This window comes from Mastigoproctus giganteus, chromosome 5 (genome assembly GCF_048544385.1).
Source record: "Mastigoproctus giganteus isolate SK-2022 chromosome 5, ASM4854438v1, whole genome shotgun sequence".
NCBI lineage: Eukaryota > Metazoa > Arthropoda > Arachnida > Uropygi > Thelyphonidae > Mastigoproctus > Mastigoproctus giganteus.
The window spans coordinates 111,736,475-111,752,469 of NC_143579.1; the positions used below are offsets into that span (position 1 = coordinate 111,736,475).

General features: G+C 37.4%; 1 protein-coding gene across 1 annotated transcript in view; it reads left to right on the forward strand.

Moving 5' to 3' along the window:
* Positions 1-15,995, forward strand: part of Idua (alpha-L-iduronidase) — a 193,507-nt gene that overhangs the window by 141,216 nt on the left and 36,296 nt on the right. The window contains exon 9 of the mRNA XM_090374630.1: positions 2,221-2,473. Within this exon, the coding sequence (XP_090230756.1) occupies positions 2,221-2,473 (253 nt within the window). The remainder of the gene's footprint in view (positions 1-2,220; positions 2,474-15,995) is intronic.

A 15,995-nucleotide genomic window follows, 5' to 3' on the forward strand; every position in this document is an offset into this window, starting at 1 on the left:
AAACCTCCCATTTCACCCCTCCATTCATTCCAAATGCCTGTCCAGCTCAGCCTTAAATTTATTTAGGGTGTCAACTTCCACAACAAAAGATGGACGTCTGTTCCACCAATCAACTGGTGAAACAGACTATACCAACCTTAGATAATGTTTGACCTTGACTTTTGTTTATTGTCAAAATGTCAAATACTAAAAACCAATTTCACATGAAACTGTGTTCGTTGAAAAATGAAGTTATATTCCCCTTCATTTAAATACATATGAATCTGTGGAATATATGCTTTCCATCCAGCTCTGTCACCTGTGATGTGTTCACAAACCAAACAATCCTTCCTTATTTCAACACTACACATAGTCATTTTTTATATCTAAGTTTCTTAAAACCATAACAGTTGTGTTTACCTCTAATAGTAATTTATGCAGAGGTAAACTTGAAGGCTCCAGAGAATAAAGTGTTTCAGGTGTTACAGAGTTGTATTCTTCATCATTACAACTATCTGGCATAATTTGGTCTGATGAATAAACTGTTTTCATTTCTCCTGGAATCTTAATTTTGGATAAAAAAATTTTCATTCAGTGAACAGTAGTATTTGTTGCAGCTAAAATTGCGTGTTGCAATTTTTTTTTTTTTTTTTCTTTTTTATCAATGATTGGAGTTTCAGTAGAGCTATCAATTTGGGATTCATTTTTTTGTCTTTCGTGTCTTTTCTTTTCATAATTGTGAAGCATTTATAATTGCTTTGTTTCTTCAATATCAGGATTTTTAAGTGCTGCTTCATACTCTTCAAGATCCTTTCTTTTCTTCTCAGCCTTTCTGATATGATCTTTCTCTTTTCTATTACTGCCATTATTAACAAGATTGCTAATAGCTGAAGAAACTTTTGAAAAAAATTGAATCATTGCCTTGAGACATGTAGAATTCTAAAATTAAACCCCACAATTAACAATGGCTGACCTGTCAACATTGTGTGACATCGTAACACTACTAAGGTGCCCCCGTAGCCAGGTGGGCAGGAGCAGCAGTGCGTAGCACATGTTTCTTGATTAGACTGTGGTTTGAGCCCGTGACCACCAAATACGGAGGATGCGGAAAGGTCAGGGAATGACCACTGCATATCCCTGGAACAATATAGCCTTAGTTGCTAATGCTCCTTAAAACCAAATAACAAACAAACAAAACAACACTACTAAATGCTATCAGGTAATGAGTCATTGCTGTGGTCTGTCTCAAAGACAGACCACAGCAATGACTTTGAGATGGTCGGTCTGTCTCAAATGGTAGGTTACAAATGTGGCCCATTTCCAAATTGCCACAATGCAGGTAAGGCAGGATTGTTCAGAATGTCACAACAAACAGCCACATTGATAACAAAATGCCAATTATTGGAAGAATTCCAAACTACATAAAACAGGAAAACAGGCTTTTACCATCACGCTACCACCAACAATCTTTGTTATTGGTCAGATGTTAATTCAGATTTATTTCAATTAATATCTGACCAGTTAATATTGTATCTTGTTTAAACTGTTCTTTGGGCATTCAGCACGCTCAGTTCTGTCCATCTGATGCCTACACTGTGTAGTGTGATTTCTCACTCCACATCATGCTTTTTCGCTGCTGTAATGCCTGATACTGCTGTTATGCTGTGAATCAGAATAAGTGATAGTGTGCATTGCTAGGATACTGCTTCTGCTTATGAACAGCTACAAACCATGGCTGTCCATAGTATGAAGTGTTTTTCTAATGGTTGATGCACCTACCCTTATCCCAGTTCTGTCAGCTCTCTCTTGAGGACACTTACTCTCACTTTAAATGGATAGTGATTTTCTATCACTATCCATTTAAATTATTGATATGCTCAGGTGATAATTAATGGTGATCTGTGTGGCTTGGATAGATGACCATGTTATGTTATTTATTGTCTTCTGCTGGTGTACAGTGCTTCCAGTGGCTGATTTTCGTGAGTCACTCTTTTTTTCTAAATAGTAAGCGTACATGTGTATTGTAACACACACACACACACACACATGAATCATTGAGTAAAATGCAGATAGATTTAGAGGGCATGCCTTCTGTATCTGTCTACATTTAACTGGTACCATCATCCTGTCGTGTGAACTCTGTATGAATCATTACTTTTCAGGAGTGAGGTGTCTAAGTGCATGTCAGAGACCAGTGTGTATATTTTTATTTATTGTTTATTTATTTATTTATATTTTCAGATCATTGCCCAGCATTTGCACTATTTCTATAGGACTGGCAGAAAAAGATATATTAATTACCATCTGAGTAATGACAATGGTTTTTTGAGCTTCTATCCTTATCAGTTTTTGCAGCGAACTCTTTTAGCAAGATTTCAAGTTAACAATACTGTTCCTCCTCATATTCAGTATATTAAGAAACCAGTATACAGTGCAATGGGCTTATTGTCAAAACTGGGAAAAAATATTCTTCAGAGCAACATATATGTTACTGGTAAGCAGAATTACTTTCTTTCAATTTGTCCATTAGCTGATATTATTTTGTTAAGATTTGGTCCAGAAGTTTAACCCCTTTGTGGATTATCTTGAGATATCTAATTTTTAGTTTTAAAAGTTATTTGGAACTACACGAAATATCTCAGGATACAATAATACCCGAAGCAAACAATAATACTTCCAAATTTAGGATTGAATCGTATTTTCTCCAGCATTTATCTGGCTAATTTTTCATTAGCCAGATAAATCCCAAGACTGGCTTTCATTTTACTTATATTTACTTATTGTACAGCAATGTCAGAACAGTAGCACGTGTTCCAATGTGTCGCCAGTAAGCAAAATAAAATTTTGCTGTCCTAAATGCTGAATACTGATAAGCGTTAACCAATTAGAAAACTATATTGAAAAATATTTCAGTGCCCTCTTGAACTGCCGTCCGTAAGCGACACTTACCTTGGCTATCCACTTGCGGCAGCCGTGTGTCAGAATGTAGTTAGTTCACGATTATTGCTTGTGGTGGGAGGTTACTGCTTGTGCATTCCACTTGATTTTTTTAATTTATTTATTTATATAATGAGTAGTGAAAAGTGTTTTTCTGTTCCTTTCTTTTAGCTCAAGTGCTAATTTATTAAAAAAATCTGTATAATTTGCAAACTTTTTGGCATACACGAGATAACTCAGGATAGCCCAAATGGCTTATTTCCTCCTATGTATTTTCTACTAAAAAATTTATAAAAAACGCAAAAAAACTATACAATGAGTATTCGCACGATGCATACTTTTAATCTGTAAAATTAAAAAAGTAGATCCGTTATGGCACATTTTCAGGAAAAAAATGTTCCGGGAAGGAGTTAACCACAAGTAAATTCATAAGTTTATGAACTGTTTACAATCAACTTAGAAATACTTTTCAGTTAAACTGCACATGATTTCTGAATGTTTCTTCATATGCTGTTATTATTTATTTTAGCACAACTTGATCTTATATTCTCCTTTATAGAAAGTTAAGTAAAGGCACTCCCCAACTTACAGATGATTTGCCTTACAGAAATCAGACCTTACATTAAAAAAATTTCAAATAATAAAAATAAATAAAATGTCTGCACGGAAATCAGCTGTAATTGGCAACTTCAAAGATATCTACAGCCCGATCTCCAGTGAGAACTTTCCAAAGATGCCAGACAGTAACACTACCCACGTACATAGCTCGCCACGATTTATCACACGATGTGCAATGACTTGTATGTATCTAGAATGGGAGCGTCTTGTTAAACTGTTTGTTTTTTTTTATTCTGTGTTATCCCAATCAATATGGCAGGACAGCATGTGAGTGGACTTGGCAATGATGGTGTTTCGAAAAAGCAGCACTTTTTCAAAACACCACTATGAATATAATAATGAAAGATAAAGAATGAATAAAAGAACATGCAAAACGTTCTGTGCCTTTAAAGTCTGCTGTGAGAAAAGAAGGCATTCGTTCAAACCTCCCTACATAAATTCATGAGAAAGATTGAGCGACCTCCTCAACTTGCAGATTCTGACTCAAACTTTAGAGCTATATCCATCTCCAGCACCATACTTCAAAGGGCCTTCCACTAGAACTATTTAAGAACCAGAAGAGGAGTCTGATATTGATGATGTGATAGCCCTCTCTTCAACTGCATCCTTCTCCAATTAATATCAGTGTCATATATATCCCCCCCCCCACATAACAGAAATAAGCTGTATGTGTACATCCTTTAAAAATTTTGTTTTTTAGATAATATTCTAATTCATATGCTATGAGTATGTAATTGTAATTTAAAAATGCTATAAGACATAAATAAAGTGATTTTTTTTTTTTTTTTTTCTTAACCACAGACTTATGTTTACATTTATATTCAGATTTTGGATGGTTTCTAAGTTGCGTAAAATTTTGACTTATGGACAGGTTTCAATAACAGAACCCTTACATAAGTCAGGGAGTGCCTGTATAGATCAATGGTCCCGAACATAGGGAAGTATTTGAGGAGAATCAAGGTGCAACAAATTTAGTTAAAACACCTCATAAATTTTCTACATAAATTTAAGTGACAGTTTTCCTCTAAAATTGAAGTATTTTTGGAGATAATTGTCATACAACTTATTCTGGCGCCTCCGTAGCCAGGTGGGCAGGAGCAGCAGTGCGTAGCACACGCTTCTTGATTAGACCGGTGTTCGAGCCCGTGACCACCAAATACGGAGGATGCGGAAAGGTCAGGGAATGACCACCGCATATCCCGGAGCAATATGGCCTTAGTTGCTAATGCTCCTAAAAAACCAAATAACAACAACAACAACTTATTCTATCCCAATATATTGCTCGTTGTCATTATTGAACACATATTATATAACTTTTTTTATTATTTTTTATGTAGATATATTTATATGTACATATTTTTTGTGCCTTATAACTGTCACCTGCCATTCAAAATATTCATTATTTATGTATTAATATTTCAGCAATGTAAGTTAATTTTAATTCATTTGTTTCATTTAGCATCAGCATTAGTAGGGCATAAGATGTAAGGAGGCAAACTTATATAGCATCAGCCAAAAAAAAAAAAAAAAAAAAAAACACCTTTCCCATTTCACCCATCTAGTTCTGCCTTGAACTTTTTTAAGTTGCTGACCTCCACTACAACAGATGGCAGTTTGTTCCAACTATCAACCACCCACTGGCTAAAGGCAAATTTCCGCACATCTATTCTACAATTGTCTTTCCTCAATTTGAATTTATGCCCCCTCAGTTGAATAATCTGAACAAGAGGAAGAATCCCATTAGCATTGAGCTTGCTAAATTCATTTAAAGCCTTATACACCTAAATTAGATCACCTCGCAGGTGCCTAGTATCCACAAGCAATTTGCAGAACATAAGCCTTTCTTGGTCAACCTTTCTTGTTCCACTCACCAATCTTGTTCCCCTCTGTACTCGTTCCAGCAGTTCTACATCTTTCCTAAAATGAGGCCTCCACACTTGTATACAGTACTCAAGGTGTGTCCTGACCATTTCCTTATGGAAGGGGACAATCACCCCCTTATCCATGCTAGCAAAATTCCTTTATATCGTTGAAAAGACACCATGAGCTACTCTTGCAGCCTTTTTGCACTGCTCAGAAAACTTCATATCTCACTGCACAATTACCCCAGGTCCTTTTCATTCTCCACTACCCCGAGTGTAGTACCACCCAGTTGATGTTACTTTGGGGTTACTGCTACCCATATACAGTACTTTACATTTGTCAATGTTAAACTTCAGTTGCTACCTCTCAGCTCATCTGCTCAAGTATTCTAGATCCTGTCGCAGCAGCATACTGCACATTGATGTCACTAATACCCTGCCAACCTTTGTATTGTCTGCAAACTTGAACATTAAGCCTGATACTCCTTCGTCAATATCATTAATAAATACAGAAAACAACAATGCACCCTGCACCAAACCCTGGGGGACTCCACTAATAACATTAGACCACGAAGAGCAGTGTCCATTGAATATCACTCTCTGCCTTCTCTCCCACTCAACCATCCTTTTATCCATTGTCTTGCCTTTAATGCCATACTTGTCCAATTTGTACAGTACTCTTCCATTTGCCACAGTATCAAAAGCTTTCCTAAAATCCAAGTATATGATATTAAAATTATTTTTTTGCATCCATTTCCTTTGTGACCACATCATATTATCCAGTCAAATTTGTGACAAGACTTCCTCTAAACAAACCCATGCTGTGTCTGAACTATAACTGCAATTTTGTCTAGATGATCCTGCATTGCTTCTTTAACCAGTGACTCCATTATTTTCCCTGTAACAGAAGTTTAGAGTAACAGGCCTTTAATTACCCATGTCACCCTTTGATCCCCCTTTGTGAATTGGGAACACATTTGCACATCTCCAGTCCATGGGGACCTCCCCTGAGTCCAAGGAAGCTTTCATAATTATGGCTAAGGGTTTGCTTACTTCCTTTGCTGCCTCCTTTAATATAACTGGATAGATCTAATCCACCCTAGGTTCCTTCCTTATGTTTCTTAAACAATTTCTCCTCTACTTTGCTCTCAGATATTACAAAATCACATAGCTCCCTGTTAAGAGTTTGATAAACTTCTAGCATTCCCCTCCTTGAATAACTCCTCATATGTGAATGTAGGTGCAAAATACTCATTCAGTTTATCAGCTACCTGAGCATGATCATCAATAGTCAGACCATCTATGTTAAGTGGACTAATCTGATTCATCCCTTTCCTTCTAGAGTTTACATAAGTAAAGCACTCTTTGCTGTTTTTCTTTGCATTCTTTGCCAAAGATTTCTCGTAATCTGCCTTTGGCTGCCTAAAGTCCTTTGTGAGTTGATTACAGACTAGCTTATATCTGCCATAGCCATCTGTGTCGCCTGATAATTTATATGCATAATTCATCTGATATAAACTCTGAACAATATTTCTTAGTTGGTATGAAAAGCCTAGTACCCTCCAATCCTTGAAGGCTTCCCATTTAGAATTCACTGTTGGTAACTTCATCAGTTGATCCCATTGAATAGAATTTAAAAACTCTCTGAGACCACTGTAGTCACTTTTTATGAAAGCAAAAACCCTTCCCTTTACCATTCATGGTAGTTACATCTTTAAGTAAATCCCACATCAGTACACTGTAATCACTGCCACCCAGTGGTTCCTTTATCTGCAAATTATTAATGCATAAAGAAGCACTGCTGATAATCAGGTCAAGAGTATTACTCCCTCTGGTTGCCTATCGAACATGTTGCTCTAGAAAACAGTCATCCAATAAATCCACAAAGTCTTGCTAGTGTGTGAGTGACCAACCCACAAGTTCCAGATTTTAACTTTCCAGTCAATATCTGGAAAGTTAAAATCCCCCCCCCCATTATAAGACATTTTGATTTACTGGTCCACTCTGTTTCTCTGCTCAATCAGATTCATTAGGCCTATAACACACACCTACTCTCATTTTCCCTTTCCCTGTACTTATGTCACACCACACTGACTCAACACTGCATTGTGCACCAATGTCCATTGGATGCACTTCCTTAGATTTTGTTTCCTAACTAACAGCATATCCCTCCTCCCTTCCTGTCCTGTCTATCCTTTCTGTACACATTGTACTCCCCAAATTTCAATTCTGCACTTCTTATATCCATGCGGCACCACGTCTCTGATATCCCAAAAATATCTGCTTTTGATGTCTTGACCAGCACTTCAAATACATCAAATTTATTTACTATACTGCTAGCATTGGTGTACATGCAAGTATACATACACCTATTCTTACCCTTAGTTACCCTAGCACAACCCATGTATTTACTTGTTCCATGATGACTCCCAGCAGCCCTTGAAATCCCCAGTACCTCACTTATCCAGCAGACTGAAAATAAAAAATAAAATTTTCAAAATTACAGTAGAAGCCCTCTTCACCTTAGTCAATCAGTACCATTAGTTGGTCAGTTAAAGCAAGGAATCCTAAAAAATGTACATGTGTACCTAAAGATTTTTATTTTCAAACATGCACATATAGCATTACGATTAGCAGAGGCATATCCAAAAAAAACCAAAACTCTCATTTCACTCATCTATTCACTCCAAATGCTTATCCAGCTGAGACTTAAATTTATTTAAGCGATCAACTTGGAACAAGAGATGAAAGTTTGTTCCAGCAATCGTCTACCTGCTGGCTAAAGGCAAATTTTCGCACATCTATTCTACAACTGTCTTTCCTCAGTTTGAATTTATGCCCTTTCAGGTTCTTAATCTGAGCAAAAGGAAGAATCCCATCGTCATTGAGCTTGCTCAACCCATTCATGGCCTTATACACCTCAATCAGATCACCTTGCAGGTGCGTAGTCACCAGGCACTACAATTTACAGAACTTAAGCCTATCTTGGTAAGGACACACCTTTGTTCCTCTCACAAATCTTGTTGCCCTTCTTTGTACTCATTGTAGCAACTCTACATCCTTCCTAAAATGAGGCCTCTAGATCTGTATACAGTACTCAAAGTATGGCCTGACCATTGCCTTGTACATAAGGTATGTTCATGTCAGTGGCACCTGGGATTTCTCCCAACTCTGCTTGTGTTTCGCTGTATCGATCCCAGTACACTGTCAAGCCAGAGACTTGAAAGTGTGTGGGCCGTGTCTGTGCAGTGTGATATGTTGTGCTCATTGTTTGACCGGTTTATTGGCCGCCAGGCCCCTAGTGGGGCCTGACTTTGCCCATACCCTGCCACATGGAGGCTAGCTGGGTGTATCCAGTATCACAACAAATTGCTCTGGCAGGTCCTGCCACCTAGTTTCCTGGGATTTCAGTGGCTAGGACCTTAAAAAAAAAAAAAAAATTTACGCATTTGACATTAGTGCTTAATGGGATTACTGTTTGGAAATCGCTGGTTGGGGTTGAACGCTAAAGAGATGTGTTAAAGGCCTAATAGGTTAGACAAAATTTTGATCTTATTAAATTTAGATGTGAGGCTATATGCTAGATAAAAGCTAATAGTGTTTGTTGTCTTAGAGATTTAGATGAAACTGGTGGAATTTAGATGTTGATTAGAATTTGGCGGCATTGTTAAGGGTGTACCTTGGTCAATTTTGTAAGAGAGGGGGAGACTGAAGACTGGGGGGAAAACAGATAGAAGAATAGGGATGATAGAGTAGGCATCCGCAAAGAGGTCAGTGGAGATAAGCCCCACCAGGCAAAGTATGGGGGATAGGCAGAGAGGAGAGGAGACAACAAGCTGTCTCCCCCCCCCCCATCTGAGGACGGGGTTTTAAAGGGAATCAGGTTAGAGTACCCAGTTCAGATCGCCAATGGCATGTTGGCAGCAAAGCCGTAGAATGTCTTCATCGGTGTCATGTCCAAGCAGTGTCAAATCCGGTATGAAGGTCACGCTGCCCATCCCGCTCCAGGGGTGGGATATGTTAGCTGGCAGTGGGGAACCCACCAGCGAGGGAGTGGGAGAGACACACATTTATTTCATTCATAATTTGCATTCTCACTCTACTTGCATTTTTTTTTCCTTTCTTTTCTTTTTTTATATATATATATATATATATATATATATTTTTTTTTTTTTTTTTTTTTTTGCAGATAGTGTTTATGTGGTTAGTAAATGTTTGTTAGTACAGTATATGTAAAGTAATGTAAGTTATTTTTAACTTTGTATTCTTTCGGCAAATTATATTTGCTCTTCCACTCATTCCCATTCACTCTCTCTTTCCCTCATGCTAGGTCACACTTTCTTTCACCAAAACTGCCATTTATTCCCTTTTACCATAATTCCTAGTTCACTCAGTGCCCAGCCTATTCATTCTATCTTTCATTTATTCATTCTTCTTTCATTCTACATTGGATTCCCTTGCTACTAGCTTACTGATATTTTTCAGTTAATCTGCTTCCCTGGTTGCCTGTACATCTCCTTCCCCTGCATGGTTACTTATTTGGTGTGGAGCCCTAGGTTCCTACATATGGCAGGGTAGTCCTGGGGAGTTTTGTTATATCAGGTTTCTGTCAGGGTGCAGAATACTGCTGTCCTAACAGTTTTTAAGTCATCGTCTGGGTGTGGTGGGAAACTTGGGCAATTTTACTATTGATTATTGTCTAATTGCTGGGGGGGGGAGAGGCTGAATTGCCATTCTTTGGATTGCTCTGCACATTTCGAGTACTTTCTGTGTGAAAGATGTAAAAGCTTTATAATTTTTCTCTTCTATGATGAACAGATGTTCTTCTCCCCTGGGAAGGGGACCAATCTGTGCTATTGGCTCTGTTCTGGGGATGTCATATATTATACATTCATATAGAATGTGTGCCCAGTCTTCACTTTTGCCACAAGTGCAGTTTGGGTCATCGGTCAGGCCTAAGGTGGTTAGGCCAACCGGGCTAGCCGGGTGGGTAAAGTGCCTGCCTTGCAATCCAAAGGGTTCGTATCCCGCCTTGGGCTTGGATCAGAGTACTGCAAAAACCTTGGGAGGTGCATTATGCCCACAAAAGCCGATGCGCCAACAACTAACTAAAAAAAAAAAAAAAAAAAAAAAGGAGGTTAGTTTCGCCTTTAGGGAGCCATGATCTGTAAATATAAATGCTGTAAAAAGTCCAGGGGCATACCACTTAGGTGGCTCTGGGCTAACCATTGATACCCGTGGCAGAAACTGTTTAGTAACCAGACCTCTGGTTTCCTGCTCCCACTTTGTTTGCCATAGCTCATGGAGCTTTGTGGCTATTCTTTTTCTTTCATCATTGAAGGTGTTGGTTGTGTCAAGGGCTATCCCCAGAAATTCTGTGGGTATGCCCTTTTTAAATCTATAATATAAGCCTCTTTTGGCTACTTCCAGGTAAAGTGGGAGAGTTCCGGCCAGCAACTGGTGCAGGTGTGCTTACTGTGCGACATGCTCTTGTAATAGTGAGTAGTATTTTTCTTTGTATTGATTCTAATTTATTCCTATTTCTTACTATGGCCGAGCGGATGAACCACGCACCGGCTCCATAGGTGATAACGGGTAGGAACATTGTACGGTATATGACCGCCAGGGTCTTTCTTTTGAGCTCCCAGTCTACTGACTGACCCTGGCAATCATACCTGCATAATTTCTCACTTTCTTCACCAAGTAGATAAAATGGGGGTAAAAAGTTAGTTTTGAATCAAAGACAACTCCAAGATATTTTAGTTCTGTTACCATTTTTATATTGGTTGTGTTAATTTTGATTTGTGGACATCTGCTTATGTCCAAATTGCCTTTTAGAAGTATTTGTTTGGTTTTTTCAGGCGATATTTTGAGCATGTGCATTTGTGCCCACTCGTGCAGCTGCAAGAGGGTGGCGTTTGCTCTTTGCTCTACAACCACTCGTGAGTTACCTTTTACAAGGAAAATCATGTCATCTTCAAAGGCCAGGCTTTCCACGGGGCCCAGATCCAAGGCCAGAAATTCGTCCAGAACAATGTTCCAAAAGAAAGGGCCAAGGATTGAACCCTGCAGGCAGCCTTTATTCACAGAGCGTATCAATTCCTGGAACCTTGTGCGTATTGAGACACTTCTGTCTGTACGGTAGCTGTTTATTACCTTATAGAGGTTTTGTAGGCATTTGCCTGGCAATGTCTCCTAAGGACACTAGGCCACCAGAGTGAGTCAAATGCCCCAGCAAAGTCAATGGAGACTGCCAGCATATATTTCTCCTCTGTGTTTTTAACTGTTGTCAATAGGTGGTGCATGGCATCCTCTGTGGAATAGCCCTGCTTCTGTGTAATATTGAGCTAATCTGCTATATATTAGTCTTTCATATATTTTCCCTAGTACAGGGAGTAGGGCTATTGGTCTATATCAGGTCTTCTTAAACTATGGGTCGCGACCCCATTTGGGGTCGCGTAGCAAAATTCTGGGGTCGCGAGAGATTTTAATGTCAAATATTTAAATACATGATTTTATAACATCTAGAAGTGTATTTGTGCAGAGTCACACTCACACACCTGCACGCAAACAAAGGGAGGAATGCGCGCGCACACGTGCAGCGAGACTACGATTCAATAACACTGACTGTAATGTTAACTAGTGTAGTATTGACGCTCTTCTAGTGTAGTCAATTGTCAGTGTTCCGCCGTAACGAAATTTTAGTTTTTTTTATTTATTCGGTAATTAATAAATCAATTATTATATGCAATATGTTATTTTTATATATTTATTGTATTTTAGGATCAAAATAATTTTTGGCCATGGATAAATGGCTGAACTTAAATAAGAATAGCAATGACGCAGATAATAATGCTACAAACTCTTCTCAGGCAGGACAAAATATTGAAAAACAGGCATCTTATGTGCGAAAAAGAAAATATGATGAGTCTTTTCTTCAATTTGGCTTTACATTTCAAAATTGTAAGGGTAATGAACAACCTCTTTGTTTGATCTGCAATGAATTATTGGCTCCGGAAAGTATGAAACCATCAAAATTAAAAAGACATCTTGAATCAAAGCATGTTTCGTATGTCAATAAACCAAAAGAATATTTTGAAAGACTGTATAAATCTTTAAAAAAAGAAAAAAAATCCTTTGAAAAATTTATAACCGTTAGTGAAAAATGTTTACTAGCGTCATATGAAGTTTCATACTGTATTGCTAAAAATAAAAAGCCGTTCACCATTGGAGAAGATCTTATATTACCTGCTGCTATTAAAATGGTAGAAATACTACATGGAAGTAAAATGGCGATGATATTCGAAAAATTCCTTTGTCGAACGACACTGTCTCGAATAGAATTTCTGATATTAACAAGGACCAATTAGTGCAACTTATTACAAGAATTGAAGAAAGCCCAAAATTTTCAATTCAGTTGGACGAAACAACTGATATTACTAAATTGGCTCAGTTGTTAGTATATGTCAGGTACGTTTATAAAGAAAGCGTGGAGGAAGAATTGTTATTTTGTTGTCCTATGGAAGACCATACTACAGGGAAAGACATATATTGTAAAGTTGACGAATTTTTAAAAACTGAAGGTTTAGAATGGAAAAATTGCTGTGGAATATGCACAGATGGTGCAAGAGCGATGACCGGCAAAAATTTTGGTTTTAAATCATTTTTCAAGCTGCTCATTATGATCATATAACTTTTACTCACTGCCTTATTCACCGAGAGGCCCTTGCAGCAAAAAAATTAGCACCAGAATTGAACGATGTGCTTCAGGATGCTGTTAAGATTATAAATTTTATTAAGAGACATGCCCTTAACAGCCGCTTATTTTCAAATCTCTGTAAGGATACGGATTCCAACTACACAACTTTATTATTACATGCAGAAGTAAGATGGTTGTCAAGAGGTCAAAGTTTAAGAAGATTATTGCTATTAAAGGACGAGATCGAAATATTTTTAACCGAACGAAAATGTGAACTTGCTGCTTTTTTTCAAAATGACTTATGGCTATCCAAGCTGTTATTTGTCAGATATTTTTGCGAAATTAAACGATCTCAACTTGTCTCTTCAAGGAAAAAATTGCGATATATTTACTTCGAATGATAAAATTGAAAGTTTTATCAAAAAAGATCAACATTTGGAAAAGTAGGGTAGAAAAAAATTCGTTCGAAATGTTTTCCAGTGTCGACAATTTTATAATCGAGAAAATTCATTGTAAAACTTTTATTGCAAAAATTATTGTAGATCACTTAAAAGCGCTAGAAACACAGTTCCGTACATATTTTATATTAAATATTGATTTCCAAAAAATAGTTTGGATTCAAAAGCCGTTTTGGATTGGCTTAAGTGAGATTGATCACCTGCCACTTAAAGCTCAAGAGGAATTTGCTGAGCTTTCGAGTGACTCAAACTTAAAACTACAATTTCAAAAAGTCCTTGACTGAATTCTGGATCGGAACTAGAACTGAATTTCCACAATCTTTGATATGGCGTTAAATGTACTTCTGCCATTCAACACCACATATTTATGTGAAGCTACTTTCTCAGCTTTAACACATATTAAATCCCAGTGTCGTTCAGCGCTAAAAAATGTTGAAGAGGTCTTACGTCCAGCAGTGTCAAACATTCCACCAAGATTTAATTTGTTATGCAATAAAAAACAGGCACATCCATCTCATTAAATTTTTTACTTTAATTTTAATTTAATACTTACCACTCAACGACTGCGTTCGAATATATTCGAGCGAACTAAGACGGTCAGAATCCCCTTTTATTTATGTTATTACAAAAAATGCAATTTTGATGAAAAATAGGGCATATAATTTTTGTAATTATAATAAATACAATTTTACAATTTTTTGTGCAATTTTTAATTTTAGATTTTTGTATGTTTCAAAACGAATTCTAAAACTATATATTTTCATATGTATATGTATATTGTTACCTAATAAATAAATCATCAAAAAATATTAATTTATCTTTCTTTTATATTTATATGGGGTCGCCAAGAAACTCGCAATCATAAATGGGGTCGTGAATGAAAAAAGTTTAAGAAGCCCTGGTCTATATGATTTGTGATCAGTAGGGAGTTTTTGAGAATTAATCTTAACACAGCTTGTTTCCATATGTTTGGGAATATACTTTCTGTCATACAGTTATTATATAGTGCTGTTAATTTATCTGGTGCTATTTCTGCTAATTTTTTGATAATCTCAACCTCTAAGAGGTCAATACCTGGGCATTTATTGTTTTTGGTTTTAGATAGTGCTATTTCTAAGTCTTGTATGGTGAACAGAGGTTCAATATTGACATTGTCATATTCAGTGTTTTATTTTATAATGTTTAGCCGGGTAGGGGAATGATTCCCAGTTTCAGTCTGAATGATACTGTCTAGGATGTTATTTACAGAATCCACCCAACACAGGGTTAGGGTTCCATCTGGTTTGACAGTAGTTTCTAAGACATCTTCTCTTGGCAGCTTGTTGGTCACTATTCTGTAGACAACTCCCCAGGGGTTATTGTTTCCAGTAGTTCCCACCAAGTGCCTCCAGCATTCCCTTTTCTTGTCTCTTATGAGGGCTGTATACTGATTCCTGAGAGTTCTATAAGAATCTCTCAGTGCATCCACCTCATTTTGTGGCCAAGATGTTCTGGCTCTTTGAAAATGTCTCCTCGCCTGGTGTACCCTACTTCTGAGTATAGTCAGTTCAGGTCACCACCAGGGAACTGTCTGCTTTCTCTTTTGAAAGTGTCTGCTTTTCTCTTCTTCATTGTTTAGTGCCTGTATCCCACAATCAGGCAGGTCCTTCAAGTTAGGATTGCGATCAATATTTTTTGATTTTTCGGTTTTTTCCCGTGCGTTTTGGTCTTTACCAGTCATTCTGCTGTTATTATAATGTTTCTTATAATAATAGGAGAGTAATTTAAGGTATATTTTATCGTTGTGAACCTATTAAAACCCAAGATGCAACATTTTCCAGTTTTGGCGGGAAAACAGTCACACACAAAAAAAGGTACTCTTATACGCAAGAATATGTTTAATATAAGTGAAATTTACATTTCCCCTCACAATTAACATGTATCCAGCTAATTTGATTGACAAATTTATCTCAATTTTTGGAATTTTGAGGCGTTGCGGTATCAAAATCGGCAATAGTAGGATCGCTAGTACTGTAACAATCATACTACGCATTCAAAAAGCCAACGATAGCTAAAAACAACTAACAAGCTTGCCTGAATAACACTAGTTGTTTTCATTTGTACACAGTATGTAGAATCCAAGTTTTATGGTTTTTGAAGTCGGAAAATCCAAGAAATCCTCCGTGCCGCCGTCGGTTACTATCCGCCGTTTACATCAAGTGGAGCTTCTTGCAGATGCGTCCGTTCAACTCCGCGATCACAGTGCCACTCCCCATTGCCTTGTACAATGGGATAATCACATTCTTGTCCCTGCTAGCAAAATTCCTATATATCATTGACAAGACTCCATGACCTGCTCTGGCAGCCCATCTGCACTGCTCAGTGAACTTCATATCTGACTGCACAATTACCCTAAGGTCTTTTTCATTCTCCATTTCCCTGAGTGAAGTACCACTCAGTTGG